Below are 18,364 nucleotides of genomic sequence, written 5' to 3'. Positions count from 1 at the left end.
CTCAGCAGAACTATTTACAGCCGTACTGCTGAGAGAGGGTGCTGGGTCAAGAGTAAGAGCTCATCAGAACAATGGGTTCCTGCATTCCTAGTTTGGTGTATCAGCAGACAACTAGGAGCACAAGCAGTGGAGGCTGATAGCTCCAATGTCAGTGGGGTGGTGAATCCGCTCCAGGTTTCAGTCAGAACCAGTTAGAACTCTAAAGGAGCGATCCAAGGTGCTTCTGCTTTAGAGTTCTGGCTGGTTCTGACTGAAACCTGGAGTGGATTTACAGCCCCAGCCTCCACTGAGTACAAGCAATGTCCCAAGGAAATGCAGGTATGTTTGTCCTGAGTGTGGCAAGGCAGCCATGCTGACTGCACACAAACTATGCCTCTCCCTTGAGCCCAACTCTTCTTACCTACAACCATAATGTTGAAGTCAAATCCAGTTTTCATGGTCTTCTTGCGCATTTGCTCTATGATGGTATCAATCCCAATGTAGCCCAGCAGGTTAGAATTAATACCAACAGGTTTCATTGGCACAATTGGTTTTTGCCGAGGCTCTGGCACCAGCTCAGACATGGCTGCGTCAGGCTTGGTATCTGCTGGGCCTGCAAGTTTAAGGGAAATAAACTGTTAGTTTCATGCAAAAAGCTGAACCATTGCTCTGCGAGTTGAAATCCTACATTCTGCTTCTGTTTACCCCATAAAGAGGAGGAAAGGGAGGAACAAACTAGACAGTTCTTTCACCTCAAACTCCCTTCTGTCCTCTTCATACATTTGTGGTCCTGTAAGTGTGAATAGTAAGAGAATGGGAAGGGCCAATTCACACATACAAGCCCCAGTTGTTTTCTTTATTCTGTATATGGGTACATGACTAAATGGCAGGGCACCACCATGATGGAGAGACAGATGAAGGCAGGAACTGGTTGCAGCAAGTGTATTTAAAGGGTTGGCCCTAGTGAGGGCACTATTTGGGCTCTGCTTCAGGCAGCAAAATGTCTTGGGCTGGCACTGCTAAATGAAGAAACATGAGCAGTACACAGAGACAGCCATAACCATTCCTGAGATCACCTTCAGAACATCAGCCTATAGTAAAATTTGTACATAGGACATAGTGCCATGCTAAGACATTGTTCCGGTTAACACCTCCACTCTTTGCTTTGGGCTAGGACTCTTTTTAACAACAGCAACAGCGCAGAGATGGAGGGTTTCTCTACACCAGGCTTTTATCCCACACCTTTACCAGAGCTTCTGCTTCCAGATTCTTTGTGGGATTAAGCTCAGCTCCTTTACACATGCCTTTTTTCAGGGATTTCCTTTGTCTGCGAGTTCTATATGTTTCATTATATAGCCACTAGATGGTGCTGTGGTGTAGAGGAACTGCAGGAATACACAAGCCGTTGGAGTGCCATTAAAATGAAATACTCATTTCCCTTGTTAATGGTCAGAAAGCATGGGTGAGGCCCTGGAGGTTGATGATGTCAAGTAAAGGACCCGCAAACTACTGTGAGTGACCAATCATGAGTACACAAGAAAAGCCTTGGGTAAAGAGGCCCAGAGATTTAAGGCAGAAATATGCTGCTCCCTCTGGAATGTGCCACCTAAATAACTGTTCTATATAGCTTCATGGTAGGGTTTTCTCCACACCACGCATAATTATATACACCTCTTTCATAACACCCCTTACTCATTTTTTCCTAAGCTTTTTTAAGCTAAAGTGTTCCAAACCTTTCCTCATAGAGGAATTGCTCCAACTCCCTTGATCATTTGGGTTGCTCTTTTCTGCACCTTCCCCAAGTTTAGAACATCATTTTTAGGGTATGGTGTCCAGAACTGCACACAGAATTCCAAGTGTGATTGCCCCATAGATTCATATACTGGCATTATGATATTGGCAGTTTTATTTTATTTTTTGTTCCTTTCCTAATTATGCCCAATATGGAATTTGCCTTTTTCACAGCAGCCAGACACTGGGTCACAATTTTCATGAAACTATCCTCCATAACCCAAAGATCTCTGTCTTGGTCCATCACTGCCAGTTCATGTCCCATCAGTATATATGTGAAGTCGGGATTTTAAACTTGGTGACACTGAATTGCATTTGCCATTTTAATGCCCATTGTAAAGTTTTGCCTAATGTTCAACTGAAATCTACTCTCCTGTAACTTAAGCTGATGAGATCTCGCATGGAGCATGTCTTTGTGACAGCCCTTCAAGTATCTGCTCTCCTGGCCCCTCATGAGTCTTATTTTCTCCAGGCTAAACGCACCCAATTCTTTTAACCTTTCCTCATGGGACTTGTATCCCATATCCCTGATTATCTTCATTGCTCTTCTCTGAACCTGTTCCAATTTGTCTAAATTCCTAGAAGATTTTTTTAATGTGTAGCCAGACAAAAATGTACAGTTCCAGGAGAAAAAAATGTGCAGTTCCAAAAGACCATTTGTGCAATTCAAAATTTAAGTCATTCAAAAGTTGTATTATGCTAGCTAATGTAAAAAGTGACTGATTGTGAGAAGTAAAGTGAGCAGTCCAGGTTTCTCTAGAAACCCAGACCCTAATCAAGCATATCCTTTTCTCCTCCCCCTGCCAAAGACATTCTCTGCAGTCTCCAGTGCTACTCTCCAAAGACTGTTTACCAATGTTTCAAAGATAAAGGAAATCATTATAGAATATGGGGACCCCTTTCCTGACATGTCATGTGAAACTGTCAATATGATGATAAGGGCAGTAATGTCAGAAAATATCTGATACAGCATTCTAAACAAAAACCTTACCGGGGCAAAGTGATATGAAACATTTGTATCTGAAAGTATTATCGCAGCACAGCAGCCAGTCTGGTACCCAATTAAAAAGCAGCCTTGAAGCTATGTAAAGATTCCACAACATTCAACAAAAAACTCAGGGACAAAATGACTGAGCTTTGAGAGGAGAAACATCTATCTAGATCGGTAATTGTAATGAGAAATCAGCCACATATTGACCTCAAAGAGGTACTTGGAAAGTATGAGGTCTCCCAAGATCCCTTTTCACTCCAGATCAGTCTTCCCTAAACTGGTACCCTCCAGATGTTTTGGACTACGATTCCCATCAATCCCAAGCCACATGGCCAGTGATCAAGAATGCTGGGGATTGTAGTCCAAAGCATCTGGAGGACATCAGGTCGGGAAAGGCTGCTGTAGATGGAAACATGCCCTCTGTCTCCTTACATGTGGCAAATCAACAGTCCTTCTCCCAATACACATGCACAAATGGGTGTGCAAGGGAAATGCACAGGTGTGTGGGAGCAGTGCACACCATACACCCAAATTACAATTACACCCCCTTGAGCAATTCCAAATTTTCCTTTGAAAATGCGCTGCTACCTCCTTCTTAAAAGTGCAGCACCCAGAACTGGGCGTAGCGCTGATGAGGTGCAAAGGACAGCCATCACATCAAGGCAGCAAACACAGCCCTTGTCTGCCTATCCCTGGCTACAAACGGGCAGCTGCAATGAAAAGGTTTCAACAATCCACTGCCAATTAATTTTCAGCAATTCTAACTGAAAAGTTGAAAATCAGTACACTCCTTTTCACAAAACTACACAAAAGACACTACTTTTATTTGACAATGATGTTGGCCAAATGGTGGAGATCCAGAATGAAAGGCACTTTCCCTTAACCCAGTCCCTAGTTTTATGTTCAGTCTATCTATCTGGTATCCCTTTCTCCCAGAAGACAAGGGGTTCATTTTGCTAGACTTTTCTGCAGGGGGGGGGGGAACATTTTTAAAGGACTGAAGGAAAACAACATCTTTTCAGCTGAATGAGAATAAAGTGCTTTGGGGGCCTTCCAGCACAGAGACAGCCACACTCCTTAAGAAATTGGTTGTACCCACGCATAGAACACCCAGTGCCAACAGCAATGCCCAAATGCTTCAAACAGCCAGAAGCCTCTATAGAGTGCTTCCTCTATTCCTTTATTTGCTGCCAAGTTCTTGTTGTGAGTGCTGTGAAAAACCCCTTTAAAACATCTCAGCACAGTGTAGTGCATGGAAGGGGAACCTCCAACACATGAGCGCACAGAGCCTTCTCAGATTCCTCCAGAGGGTGGGGCTTGGCCTGCATCCCCACTGTTATCTCTGATCTCAGAATGGAGATAACAGTGGGGATTCCTCCAGGGGGTAGCGCTTGGAGGCCTCCAGGCCCCACCCCCTGGAGGAATCCCCACTATTATCTCCAATCTGAGATCAAAGATAACGGTGGGGATGCAGGCAGCAGGGGACTCTTCCCAGCACCAGCCAAATCCGTTCGCACTGGGTGTGCTGGGCCAATGGAGACAACACACTGTGCAAAGCTGAGAGGTGTCAGGGTGGAAACTGAGCCCATAGAGCCCCAGAGCAGTTCTGATTTTGAGGAGGAACAGCAATCCATGGGATTGCTCATCCCTCACAGGCACAGCAGCTGGCAGAGATTCCTCCTGCCGGCATTCCTGACTTAGATAGTGATCCTAGCAGTGAGAAAGTGCGGGAACGAGGCTTGCTAGATGCTCGACGCAGATGCAGAGAGCGACGAGCAATGGAGGACGCAGAAAGAAGGTGTAGCGCCCGTTTGGTGCGCAAGCAACGGCCGCCTCCCATGGACCCAAGGGAAAGAGGGAGGATCTCTCCCTAGCCCACAAGTTCTGGGTCTTCAAGTGACTCTCTTTCAAACGGGGATCAACTGCCTATTCGAAGCTTAGGCCACTCTGCTGTTCCTTGCTTTAGTCGCTGGTGATTAGGATCTGAAAGAGTCATTAAGTTGTAAAAGGATTAAAGCTTTGAAAAGAATCCTTTCGTCTGTGTCTTGAGTTGGCTATTGGAGTCTACTGAAAGAGGCCGCCAGGGAGCTCCTGACAAGAGGTACTTACCTGGTGCTGGGAAGAGCGGTCAGTGTTCCCAGCACCGGCAGAGGGCAATGCATGCTGCACAAAGCTGAGGACTCGGCCAGCATTGGGAGAGGCAGATGCTCCTCCCGGCACCAGTCGAGTCCCTTTCTCCATGCTGAGAGAAGCATGGAACTTGGCACCTCTCTCAGCATGGAGAAAAGCGAAATGAACACGGGCAGGGCAAGTATGTCTGTGGGCGTGGCCACACCCACTGACATCATCCAGCCCACCAAGGTTCTGTTGGAGGGCAGTTCAGCCCCCCCACCTAAAACTTGTTCCCCACCCCTGGTGCGGTGCTTAAGAAACTGAGGTACAAATCGGGGAGCCCCTGGTTCAGATTTCTTCCCTGCCATGCACTTGCTAGATGGCCTTAGGTTAACTGGTTGGCTGGCTTGTTTAATTTATATCCAGGCTTTCTGTCAAAATTGTGTTCAAGGTGGCTAACTATAATAAAGTACAGATTAAAAACAAACATGACACAAAAATAAATCCATTGCAGCACAATTAAAATCATAATTATAAAAGAAATAGACAGCACCAACCAATTAAAACTCCCTTCAGCAACAGCTTTCATGCCAATGGCCTTCCTGACTAAAAATGTCTTTGTCTGCTGGTGGAAGGACAACAGAGAGGGGGCCAAAGTAGCCTCCCTCAGCAGAGGTCCACTGAGAAGGCCCTCTCTCACATCCCCACCAAATATGCCTCTGAAGGCAGCAGAACTGCGAGAAGGGCCTCCCCCAAAGACCTTCAAACCCTAACAGGTCCTGGTCGACAGTCTGGCTGCAATGTTCTAGACCAGCTGAAGTTTCCAAACACTTTTCAAAGGCAGCCCCATGTAGAGCACGTTACAGTAGTCCAAATGGGATGTAACTAAGGCATGCGTGACCATGGCCAGATCAGACATCTCTAGTTGGTGCACTAGGTGTGCAAACATTCTGCTGGCCACCGCCAAAACCCAGGCATCCAGGTTCAGGGCTGAATCCAGGAGTACAGGCAGAAAGTCTTCAAGGGGAGTGTAACCCCATCCAGCACAGGTTGAATCCCTATTCCCTGACCTGCCTTTCAACTAACCAAGAGCACCTGTGTCTTGTCTGGATTAAGGTTCAATTTGTTCGCCCTCATCTAGTTGATTACTGACATCAGACACTGATTTTGAACCCCTTCCTTGGATCTGGATAGAATGGAGAGATAGAGTTGGGTGTCATCAGTGTAGTGGTGGTATTGAACCTCCAAACTCTGGACAACCTCTCCCAGCAGTTTCATGTATATCTTGAATAGCATAGGGGACAAGATGGAACCCCGAGAGCCCACCGGTCAATGGCGATGTCATAAGTCAGGAATCTCCCAGCACCAGCTTCTGAGATCGCCCCTTCAAGAAGGGTTGGAGCCACCATAGAACAGTGCCTCCAAGTCCCATCCCAGACAGATGTCTCAGAAGAATAGCATGGTTGATGGTATCAAAAGCATGCAGCATTCTCGGGCAGCTGCTGGGCACCCAGTATCCCATCAGGGCTCACTAGTGCATAAACACCTGCCCTTTCCCTCCACACATGCACACTAGGCAGCTGAACAGCTACCCACTATTTTATTTCCCACAATGCCTTTGCAGTAGTGTAGCTATGAGGCAAGGTGGGGAAATTTAAAGGGTGGTTCAAAACCTCTTGGCAGTCCTCACACACTGCCATCCACCCTCAGGTAAGTCCAGGAGGACCCACTGAGGTAGGAGCGGGACCCAGCGGAGGGCACCTGGCCCAGCCTGGCCCAGCTCCATCTGAAGTTTGAGGGCGACAATGACGACTTGCTTTACAAAGTTATTGTATGGATTTTAACAATACAATACAGGGGTAGGCAACAGATGTTTTGGACTACAACTCACATAAGCCCTGGCCAATGGACTACAACTCACATTTTGGACTACAACTCACATAAGCTCACATGGCCAATGGTCAGGGATTATGGGGATTGTAGTCCAAAACATCTGGGGGGCACCAGGTTACCTACCCCTGGAATAATATATGTGAAGAATTAAATGTTAGTTGGTGTTAGTATCATTACACCTGGCCTTGCAGTGAACCCTTGGCTGAAATAGAATTAGCCTGCCTTCCCCCACCTGGTGCCAGTGGAGGCTGGTGGCTCCAACTTTGGTGGGGTGTGAATCCATTCTGCATTTCAGTCAGAACCAGCCAGAACTCTAAAGGAGCTATCCAAGGTGCTGAACCCAATCCTTAAAATGGGTTCCACACCTTGGATAGCTTCTTTAGAGTTCTGACTAGTTCTGCCTGAAACCCAGAATGGATTTATGGCCCCACCGAAATTGGAGCCACCAGCCCCAACTGCTTGATGCCTTCCAGATATCTTGGACAACAGCTCCCATGCCCAGGGAGCATGGACATTGCCCATGCTGGCTGGGGATGATAGGGGCAGTAGTAAATCTGGAGGGCACCAAGTTGGCTAAGGCCAGATTAGATTCAGCCATGATCTCTTAACTTTTCATGATGATTATGGCAGGGTGGCAGTGCAGAGTAGTTTTGATTGATCCAAGGCATCATTTGACCTTAACGTACCTTTGATGGTAGCAGGAAGACACACACAAAATCATTCCTCCCTGCCCCGCCCCCAACATGCTCCATTTTCAAATGCCATTTCCACTGAGCATACAGCTGGGCTTCAGTGATTAGGCAGTAGGGGGAGCGAGCCCAGCTCTGCCTGTCTCTCCTAGAGGGAGGAAGCCACAGAGTCTGAATTGAGCATCATGTGAGAGCCACACTGAGCTCTCCCCAGCTGGAAGTCTGTCTTCAACATTTCACAGTCCGTTTGTGTTTTCTGTGCTGACAGGGTATCTCCTGAGGCTCCTGCTGTCTTTTTTCAAGCTTTCTTGAAGCTGCTGCTGGCCACAAAAAAAAACCCTTGCAGCTGTCTGGCTAAAATGGAGTTCACACAGCTGGCTCTCTCCCTTCTTTTACTTTCTCTCCTTTTTTGAAACATTACCTACTGAATACCCAAGACGAAGGATGGATGGATCATGTCAAATCCATTCCATCTGTGTTTCACGGGTTGTCAGGTACCTTTCATTCCGTCGTTTGCCCATCCATGGAATTGGATTTTTTTACATTTCCAAATTTGCGCAAATTCACACATGTGAAAGTGTGCAAACCCCTCCCCGCCCCCCAATGCTCATTTTCACAGTTTAGCCTATGGAAGAAATGCCCATTTTTGGCCAGTTATTCTTTATTTTGCCTATTTTCCTACAACAAAATTTGTGCAAAATTCCCAAAGGTTAGAAAACTGGTCTGCAAGTTTGTGGAATCCACCTGGCAGGGAAAGCCAGTCTGCTGCGGGATCCGTGGGTCGGATTCATAAAAATTCATACTCATTTGGTTCTGTTGTGGATTTCTCCAACATGCCTACTCAAGACAGACCAGCCCTTAATGTATTTATTATTTTATATTGTTTTTACATTGTTTTTAATATTGCATTACGTGTATTTTTTATGTAAACTACTTAGGGAGTTTAGAATTTCAAGCAGTATAGGAATAACAATAAGAATATGAATAAATAATACATTTAAATATCTGTTAATTGTGAACTGCCCATTGCATAGTATTGTGAGATTTTTATTTTATTTTTAAAGACCCAGCAAAATAACCCCGATCAGCACTATTTTAAACTGGCCCATTTGCCATTCCTGGGTCTGTGCTCCTGGGCCCCCTGGGTCCGTGCCCGCTTCCTTCAACACGCCAGTGCTCCACAGCTAATAAAGCTGTGCCATGCCCAGAGTAACCAAACAACCCTCTAGACTGGAATTGTCTTTGTTCTGAATAGCCATCTAGAATTCCAGCCTTTCTATTTCTGCCAAAATTTTCTCTCTGTTTCAAGGAAGGCCAGGCTAAGGACCTCCTTCAGCTGTGAATCTCTCTTCTCTTCAATTAAACTTCCTCTTTATCTCTTTTTTCCTCTTTATATGGAATATATACCAAATTGTTTTCTATTTGGTATATATTAGGCATGGGCCAGCAACTGATCCTATGATATGTGCTTGCTGGTTCCTTAGTTGCCAACCCAGAGGCAATTCCCACAACCATGTCCCAGATTACAATTTTTCTTTATTTTGCCTGTGGGAGGATTGAGACTTCTGCCATGGTTCAGACCATGATTTAGCACAACACTGCCAACCTTCAGAAAGGGGGTTGCGTGATGGCTTACCAAAACCAGGATCAGGGAGCCCATCTGATCTCTTCTGTAGTGGAAGAGGCTAGGAATCTGTCCCCTCCTCCCCAAAATGGCTCAAACAAGGAAATGTGGGATATTTATTTATTTATTAAAATAAAATAAATAAGGTGCCAGCCATGAGCCTGAGAGTAGTGTGAATTATAAGGGGAGGCATGGGAGAGGTGCAAATTATTCATGGTGTGGACAATGTGGATAGGGAGACATTTTTCTCCCTCTCTCATGATACTAGAACCCGGGGTCATCCCATGAAGCTGATTGGTGGGAGATTCAGGACGTATAAAAGGAAGTATTTCTTCACACAGCGCATGGTTAAACTATGGAATTCACTACCACAAGTGGGTGATGGCCACCAATTTGGATAGCTTTAGAAGGGGATTAGACAAATTAATGGAGCAGAAGGCTATCAATGGCTGCTAGTCCTGATGGCGATATGCTACCTCCAGTATCAGAGGCAGTATGCCTATGTGCACCAGCTGCTTGGGAACATGGGTGGACAGGGGATGCTGTTGCACTCATGTCCTGCTTGTGAGGTTCCTATGGGCAGCTGGTTGGCCACTGTGTGAACAGAATGCTGGACTAGATGGACCCTTGGTCTGATCCAGCATGGCTCTTCTTATGTCCTTATGCCCCAGCATCAGTCCAAAATTGCATTTAAGAGCCTTCACACTGCAGCTGTGCTCGTGGTTTCCAGATGTGCAACAATTTTCATATATATATGAAAATTAAAGACCTCCATATGAAGTACAAGAATTCTTGCCATACACAAATGTTTAAGAAATCAGGTTTGTTCAGCATAGCCTGAACTTTGGGGACTGGAGAGGGGTAGGAATTTCTCTGCTCTGCAAAGAATTTGCTGGCTTGCTGTGCAGAAGAGAGTTCCCATCATGTGCCCCCTCCCTCTAGGGCAGTTGCACCTACAGCAACGGTGACAGAGTGTAAGGGAGTAGGTGGCCATTTACACGTTGTGAAAAAAAGAGGAACTGTATCACCAAAAAAATGGGACAAAAGAGGGCACTGATTTGCATAACAGTTGCAACAGCAAACTTATATGTCTAGGTGCAAATTTAGAAATAATAGCTACAATTTAAATACAAATACAGTACATTGAGCAAGTGACTTTTCTGCTCAGTCCGCTGTCGCTGGAGTGCTTGCTCTTGATGGGCCATTTCAAGGCCCCTGCTGCTCTCCCGCCTTATGGTTCTTTGACTTTAAACCAGACTTGGTCTGGGCAGCCCATTAAACAGGGGACACCTTCAAATAGAGGACTGTTCCCTGCCAGCTCTCCAGAATAGAGGACTGTCCTCTGTAAAGTAGGACACCGACCTGGCTGCCCTACGAGGGAGTCAGCGAGGGCTTCCTTCCATCTCAGTTTGTTCAGGTAAATAAATTATGGGCTGTTGTGGAAGGCGCTTTCCCTTCTCTCCCACCTACCTCCATACAGAAGTTCTTGCAAAAATCTAAATGGCTCTGGGAAGAAATGAATAATTTGGCAAGACTGGCTGAGTTTAAGATTGTAGAAGGGGTGCATTTTGCTTTGCCAGAATTCCAGCTGTAAAATGGGGGGGCGCCATTAAACAAGGCGAAGCAGTCAGCATCAGGTGTTGGATTTGGAGGATACCTGTAAGGGCAGTAAATGGTTACTTATCTATTCTACTTTTTATATTTTTGCCATCTTTGGGACACTGTTTGGATTGTTTGGCTCAGGCACCAAAATATCAAGGTTTGCTTCAGATAAGATTTCCTGTGGATGGAAATTGTTCTCCATGTGCCAAGTTAGTTGATAATAACATTTAGTTGATTATGAATTTCATGTTACCTCTACTTTGCCATAATGTGACTTCAGCACATATAATCATGTGTGTTGTATGTATTGACTGCAATCTGTGGTTGTTATTGTCCTGGGTCCTGATGAGAATCAGTAACTGTGTGTGTGTGTGTGTGTGTGTGTGTGGTCCTTATCTGTGGAAGGCTCTTTTTCTCCTTTCTTTCCTAGTCTTTGTCTGAGTAACACTATGGAACAAAATAATAAGCTCCCATGCAATACACCCACAGCTTTTACTGGATGCTGTGTGCCATTCAGAACCCACTTCCATTGAAACTTGTGGAACTACTCACACATAGGATCTCCAAAGGAGCACATTCAACATCCATCCCTAGGAGCCGAGCTATTGTTACTGAAATAGTTTCCATGTGGCTTTCCAAATAAAACACAGTCTTCTAAAAACACAGGAAAATAAGGATTCACAAGATACAGGTGTTCTTTCCAAAACTGTGGAAAGAGGGCTCTTTGTTCCAACACACACTGCTCCATATAATGCAAAGAGCATGTAGGCTTTTAGACAATCCCCTCTCAAGTAGGTCACACTCGCACTGGCTCAAGTCCATTTCCTTGGTTTCACACATCATAGGAATGTAGGGGAGCCCAAACTCATCAGGCCTCAGGCCTCAGATCTGATTTTGAACACCAAGCCTCAACCTTGGAAAATATGAAGATCTAAGAAAGGAATGCTTTTGAGCATGTGCAGTGTCTTTTCTGCTTGGAGTAAGCCCAGACAATGTTCACATATCTTCACAAATGATATGACCTTGAGGAGGGCTTAACCCCGAACATCATTTTTGGAAATTACAGTGCATTCTTATACATGCCTTCTCAGAAAAAAGTCCCACTGAGTTCAGTGGGGCTTACTCCCAGGTAAGTGCACAGAGGATTGCAGCCTCCACTATCCTAAAATTGTCCCAGCTTTCTAGAGCTGGAGCTGCAGCCAGCACAGCCCCCAGTTTGGATCAGTATATATACCAGAACATAGAAGGAAAAGACATCTCTCTCAATAACTGTGGTATGCTTCTCCTCCATGTCATCGTTTGCACTGAATGCTATATTAAAGTGCAGGGGAAGAGCGGTAGCTCAGTGCCAGGCACGTTTTTCATGCAGATGGGTTCAGGTTCAATCCCTGGCCTTCCCAGGTTGGACTGGGTATGACCCCTGCTTTAGACCCTGGAGTGCCATTACCTGTACCGTCTAGACGAACCTTCCCTGACCTGGGCCAGATCGACACCTCGTGTCATCTCAATACGATCTCATCCTGTGGTGATCCTTCTTGCACATTTATACCTCGTACTGCACACAATGGCCTCTGTTGCGGTATTTGGGGGAAAACGGAATAAAAAGTGGGAAATAGCAGTAGAAAAGTGGTATTACAGGTGCGCATTGTGCCCCAGCAGTTATCAGTACTGATAGAATGTAGATCCAGCCCAGGTGCCCTCCAGATGTGTTGGACTACAACTCCCAGAATCCTCCAGCCAGCAGAGTTGGCTGGGGGGTTCTAGGAGTTGCAGTCCAGCACATCTGGGGAGCAGCAGGTTGGGGAAGGCTGGTCTAGACAATACTGAGCTGGATGGACCAATGGTCCGCCTCGGCCCGATCGGGCAGCTTCCTCCCTCCCTGTGATCTGAGCGGCGGGGCGCGTTTGCTCTGACCGCATACGATGGCGCCGCCCGAAAGCTTCCGAAAGACGAGCGCGACGGCCAAAGCTTCGCCGCCTCTCTCGGCCGCCGCTCTCCTTCCCCGGTCGGGCAGCTCCCCGCGCGAGCGCGCCCCGCCGTGCGGGACTCAGGCGGTCCTGCCCCTCCGCTGACGCGCAGCCCCCCTGCGCCGGCCGCCAGCCCGCGCCGTCGCCCTCAAGCCCGGAGCCGTCGTGGCGAGCCGCGCCGCGCCGCGCCGCGCTCTCGCCGCCCGCCGCGATCCCGTCGGAGGCCCGCAGAGCGGACGTCCGCGCCCCGCTCGGCCCCGCGCCGCGCCGCGCCCCGCCCCGCCCGAGCGCCGCGCTCAGGGCGCCCCGGAAGAGCGAGCCGCCGCCGGCGCTCGTCAGCGGCCCGCCAGCCCCGCGAGCGGGCAGCCGGCGGAGATGCGCGCCTCGCCCTCGCGCACGCCCGGCGCTCGGCGGCGCCGCCGCTCTCCGCGGCCGGCGGAAAGAGGAGCCGGGGGCCGCCGTCCTGGCCGCAGGCGTCCGCCGCGTGCCCCGGGCGCGCGGCGAGGGGGTTCCGTTCCAGACCCCGCTGCGCGGAGGCGCCGCGGAGCCGGAGGGCGCGCGGCAGTCTCGGCGCCGCTGCTGCCTCTCCGCGCCCGGCCGAGCCCGTGCCAGCCCCGCGCGGGCCACCTACCTTTCAACATGAACCTTCCTTTGTCTCGGGGTGGGATCCTCCCGGGTGTGGTTTCTCCTGACTTCTCTCTGCCCGTGGCAGTCTGCCTGGCTGGCTGGCTGGCTTCCTTTCTTGCCCTTTCTTTCTCCCGATGTATTTGTATCTCTCTTTCTCTCTCCTTTCCCCGCTTCTCCAATGGATATTTCAGATAAGCAGGGATGCTGCTGCTGCTGCTGCTGCCATGATCACGTGACCTGAATATTAAACATCCCTGCAAAATCTCCCCCACACGCTGCCTCCCTCTCTTCCGAGGATCCAAGGCTGTATCATTCAGGCATCTGGGAGACCTTGACGGGATTGGTGGGCATGAAAATGTGTGTTGGCTCCTGAAGGGAGGTGCTGTGATAAGTGGGTTAGATGGAGCCAGAGAACATGTCCCTCCCCAGCAGCAAATACTCCTTCCTTGCCTCTCCCCCCACCCCTTCTCCTCCCTGTTCCCAGGCAGCTTTCACATGGCACATTGTCTGCTGAGCATCTCTAGAGACAGCTGCTAGTTATCGCAAAAGGATTGTTAACCTCTTCATCAGACAGCAACATTCACACATAAAGAAATGAGGGAAGCGTGTCTCTGCAGCTAAATATTCTAGGATTTTAGCCTTGGTGCCTGCTTGCAATCTTCCTTGGGTCTCCAGAAAGTATCCATGTGGCATGATGACTTTGACAGCATGTTGCCTCTGTTTTTTAAACCCTTCCTCGTCATCCTGAGCCTTGGAAACAGCAAGAAGCAGTAACTTACTGTAAGCAGCAGGCATGGAATGTCTGCCAGCAATGGTCTGCATGTCAGCCCAAGCAAAGACAAATCTGCCTTTGTGTCAGTGTGCATAGTGCACACAGGATGTCTCTCCATGTGCCTGTGGGCATCCACAGCTGTATGTGTCTCTGCACATTTGCTACAGCAAGCTTGAATGCCCTGGAGAAGTGGAGACCTGGGAAGTGTGTTTAGCACACACCTCCAGCTCTCCATTTCCCTTAGACATTTGTGCCTGCTTTGGCAAATGTGCAGAGACACACATTATGTGCAAATGGGAAACACTGCTGCATAAAATAAAATCTACAACCCACAGATACATTGCTATTGCTATATGTGATAGTCATGTACAAGTAAATTCACTGCATGTACCAGACAGGGAAACCATGACCACACAGGAAAATATGTCAATATAATACTCATGGAATCTTCACAGGCAATGACTGATGCCTGTGAATAATATTTCCTACACAAAAGTGCTCTCCATGTGGAAAATGGGTACCATTTGAAAAAGTACTAAAAGCAAGAGTACTACAGCATTATTACAACAAAGGCTGTGCAGGTTGTCTGCAAAACAATAATTTGACTGTACCACCTGTGCTAAATCTACGAATTATCCCCCCCTCACACTTTAACATTTGGACAAGCAGGAATCAGCATAGGAATTGGTACGGACTGCAGTGGATTGGATGAACTGAACTGGCATGCCTGACACCTGAAAAATCATGTATCAGCCTTTTGAGGGCCAGGCTGTGGCACGGTGGTAGAGTGCATGCTTTGTATGTGCAGTCCCTGGCATTTCCAGGTCAGACTGGAGAAGGCCCCTCCCTTAGACCCTGGAGAGCTGCTACTATTCAGTGCAGGCAATACTGAGCTGGATGGACCCAGTGGGGCAGCTATGGTTGGACCTTGGGGCCAGAGTCCTGCAGCCCAGGGGCCCCCCAAATGACCACCCAGAGAGTGGCAAGTGATGAGGACAGCAGGGCAGCAGAAGCAAATTCCATTTTGTTCCTGCAGTCATGATGGAGCTTAAAATGCAAACTGCACAGGCTCAGAATATTATATTTTTATCAGGGTTTGCAAACAGTTTTTTGTTGTGGCTCCGTGGCAGAGTGCCTGCTTTGCATTCAGAAGGTCCCAGCTTCAATCCCCAGCATCTCCAGGTAGAGCGAGGAAAGAATCCTGCCCAAAATCCTGGAGAGCCATTGCTGCCAGTCAGTGTTGACTATCCTGGGCTAGATGAACCAACGGTGGCCATCTAAAGGGAGGCCCCCATAGGACCATTTGGTCCAGGGTCTAAAATTATCTCCCCACACCACTGGATAGACTAACCGTCTGATTTGGTATAAGGCAGCTTCCTATATTTTTATTTTCTTTGCTACTGGTTGTGCTAGTGTCCAACTGGGAACATTTGCAAATGTTGTCCAGATGTGCCTTGATACTCCCTTCACTTGGCTCTAATTCATGCATGTGAGAGAACTGCTTGTTTCCTTCACACAGGTTGTAATTAGAAATTCCAGCGTTAACTATGCTGTACATGTAATCTGTTTGCAGTGGCCAGCAGCCATTTCTGCATTCACAATGATCACAGAAATGGCTACTGAGCATTACATAGCTCAGTAGTAGAATATATGCTTTGCATCCGTAAGCCTCAAGGTTCAACTGCTGGTGGCATCTCCAGCTGAAATGAAATCAGGTAGTGTAAAGTCTCTGGTGTGACAAGGAGCCAGCTTGGACTTTTGGTAGTTCATTCTAATAGTTTAAATTTACTAAAGTGTTTGCTTTGCTTCACTCTGGTTGTCTGTTGGTCTGCTTTTATCTCTTACATTTGCATAATGGTGTGTTTTTATTCTGTCTGTTCTTTTTTATAGTGGTATATGTTTTTATGGAATGTTGTTAAGCTACCTTGATTGCCATTTGGAGGGCAGGTGGATACAAATCCTTTAAACAAGGGGGGGGGGGAGAGAGAGAGAGAATACAATCCCATCTGGCATAAAACTCATGAGTCTGGATCCATATTGAGCTGCTTGTAGACTGCTTATCCCTGTTGAACTGACTGTTTCCCTCCAGACTACCAGTCCTGGGAGCTAGAAGGGCTAGGAAAGGTATCTGGAGAGTGACTGGCAGTCAGAGTAAATGATGCTGGCTAAATGGACCAATGACAGTACAAAGCAGGGGTGGACAGCATATGGGCCACCATTGCCCCTGCTGCCACAGCACCAAAATCCACAGTGGCAAAACACACCACTGATTTGCCATTGAAAATCGGCGATACACCAATAGAGAACACTTCACTGCTAAACTAGATTTGGCCAGCGTGATGTTCCACAGTGGTTTGGCTGTCACCAATGGAGGGGCAACAGAGGAGTGCAGCCCAAAGAGGGGTCTTGGGAGGGGTGGGAGAAAATGGCCTCTGGACCCCCCAAAGATGCCTACCACTGATATAAACCATCTTCATATTTTCATATGTCCAATAGAGTTTCTCCATGTGGTCCTGCTTGCAGGAGGGATCATAAGGGGGAAAAGTAATAATGTGGGTGGCTCACATATATGAAGTGGCTTTGACTAAGAGCTTTTCTACATGAGGCATTTATTGTGCAGTCATCATTCCCTATTCACAGTTGTTTATGGGCTCTTTAGATGCCACCATGACCCTCCAGTTTTGCGTCTGTTTGTAAACTGCACTTTACACAAGTTTTTTTTTAGAGCAGGGAAAATGTATTATTTTTGATGGTGAAAGAACATGGGATTTCCTCTTGTGTATTTCTGCTATTCTGCTATATCACAGTGCCACCTAGAGGTTATGTAGCAGAAAAGCAGGAAATGAAACACTCCTCATGTAGTGCTCAGATCTCAATTCTGTGATGAAACCAAAAGTAGAGGCAGCAGATTAACAGCCTCGTGTAAAAAAGCCCTGACTCTATGCTTTAGTAGAGCTGCTGGTCTGAGCAGATGAAACCACATTAAATCAGAATGTTACTTCATGAAACCCTGAAGTGCATCCCTCCACGCTGGTCCACTTGATTTAAGAGAAAACCCACCACCACCCCGCCCCTCCCTGCATACTTACAACAAACACTTGGCAGGCAATCACTTTGGCACTTATATTCAACCCCAGTTGTCTTTGTCACAGAAGACACAGCTGAATCTGCTGTGAAAAGATTGTCCACCACAGCTTGTCTCTCAAGAGACTCCTGAGGAAGAGAAAGTAACATGGTTCCAGATTCAGGTAATCCTTGAGGTCTACCTATGTTGTTTAGAACACCATAGCTGTTCTTCAAAGCAAGGCCCTCCTGAACAGTTTCCTTCAGGGCTGAATTCAGGGGGTCTTTCTCGATGGTTTGGGGATGTGGCGGAAGAGGTGGTGGAGGTGATGATGGCGGGCTAACAGGGGCCAAATTTCTCTGGGAATCTGACATTTCTGTATCTGAGATATGACTTTCGTCTTCATGGCGGGGGGTGATTTGCCCATCATCAGCAGAGCGCTCTGCTGCTCTTTGTGGCAAGGTCTGTAATCCAATGGGCAGCTGAGGGCTTGGTAAAGGCAACTCTCCTGCCCTCCCCTGTGCATCCTTTCTCAGCAGAACCTTCTGGAATTCTCTCCTTGCCATAGAGTGCAAGAGGAGCTGCCGACCAGGTGGAGGGGCATTGCTGCCCTGGTGAAGAGTGAATGAGAGAGAGCTCAGCTTCCGGGGTTCCAGGCCGTTGGCTGCTGTCCACTGAACAGGCTGGGATGTAGTGGGAACAGGGCACGATGTGGGGAGCTCATGGCTACGTGGTGGTTTTGGGGGCCCAAATCTGGAATTTGGTCTGGGAATCCCTCTGCCCTTTGCCACAGGGGTTTGTCTGGTGGAGTCCTGCATGAAAGAGTTGAGGCAGACCTCCTTTTTCAAGATGGGGCTAAGAGCCGCCAGTCCCCCAGCTCCAGGGGAACGAGCTGAGAGTCCTGGGATGCGGCTGGGACTGGGTCGGGCTCCCAAGGCTGGAAGGCATCTTCGGATCCTGTGTGGGGAAGGAGCAAAGTCCTTGTCCATCACAAATGCTTGCTGCCTCTGTTTTTCCTAAAGTAACAAACGCAAATGAAGGGTTAAGGCCTAAAAACAAAGTGGACCCAGCTGTTCTGTCCTGGGACTTGTGGTACCCCTTTCCCTCATACTTTCCCCAGCCAATATGCTTTGAGAGACCACGGGACCTACATTTCCTGAATACGTTGTAAACCAGGCATGGTTAGACTTGGAGCTTGAGGATGTGGGTTGTTGCTGAACCGCAGGGTTGTTTGTTGAACTGTAGGTTAGCGT

General features: G+C 47.8%; 1 protein-coding gene across 1 annotated transcript in view; it reads right to left on the bottom strand.

Moving 5' to 3' along the window:
- SEPTIN3 (septin 3) overlaps window positions 1-18,100 on the bottom strand; it is a 40,353-nt gene extending 22,253 nt beyond the window's left edge. The window contains exons 1-2 of the mRNA XM_084810012.1: window positions 17,167-18,100; window positions 401-592 (exon numbers count right to left, since the gene is read on the bottom strand). Of these exons, the coding sequence (XP_084666138.1) occupies window positions 401-592; window positions 17,167-18,100 (1,126 nt within the window). The remainder of the gene's footprint in view (window positions 1-400; window positions 593-17,166) is intronic.
- Window positions 18,101-18,364: the final 264 nt, after the last annotated feature.

This window comes from Heloderma suspectum, chromosome 7 (assembly GCF_057233095.1).
Source record: "Heloderma suspectum isolate Gila_16-S chromosome 7, 16-S_ref, whole genome shotgun sequence".
Taxonomy (NCBI): domain Eukaryota; kingdom Metazoa; phylum Chordata; class Lepidosauria; order Squamata; family Helodermatidae; genus Heloderma; species Heloderma suspectum.
This window is presented reverse-complemented; position numbering and strand designations above follow the sequence as displayed.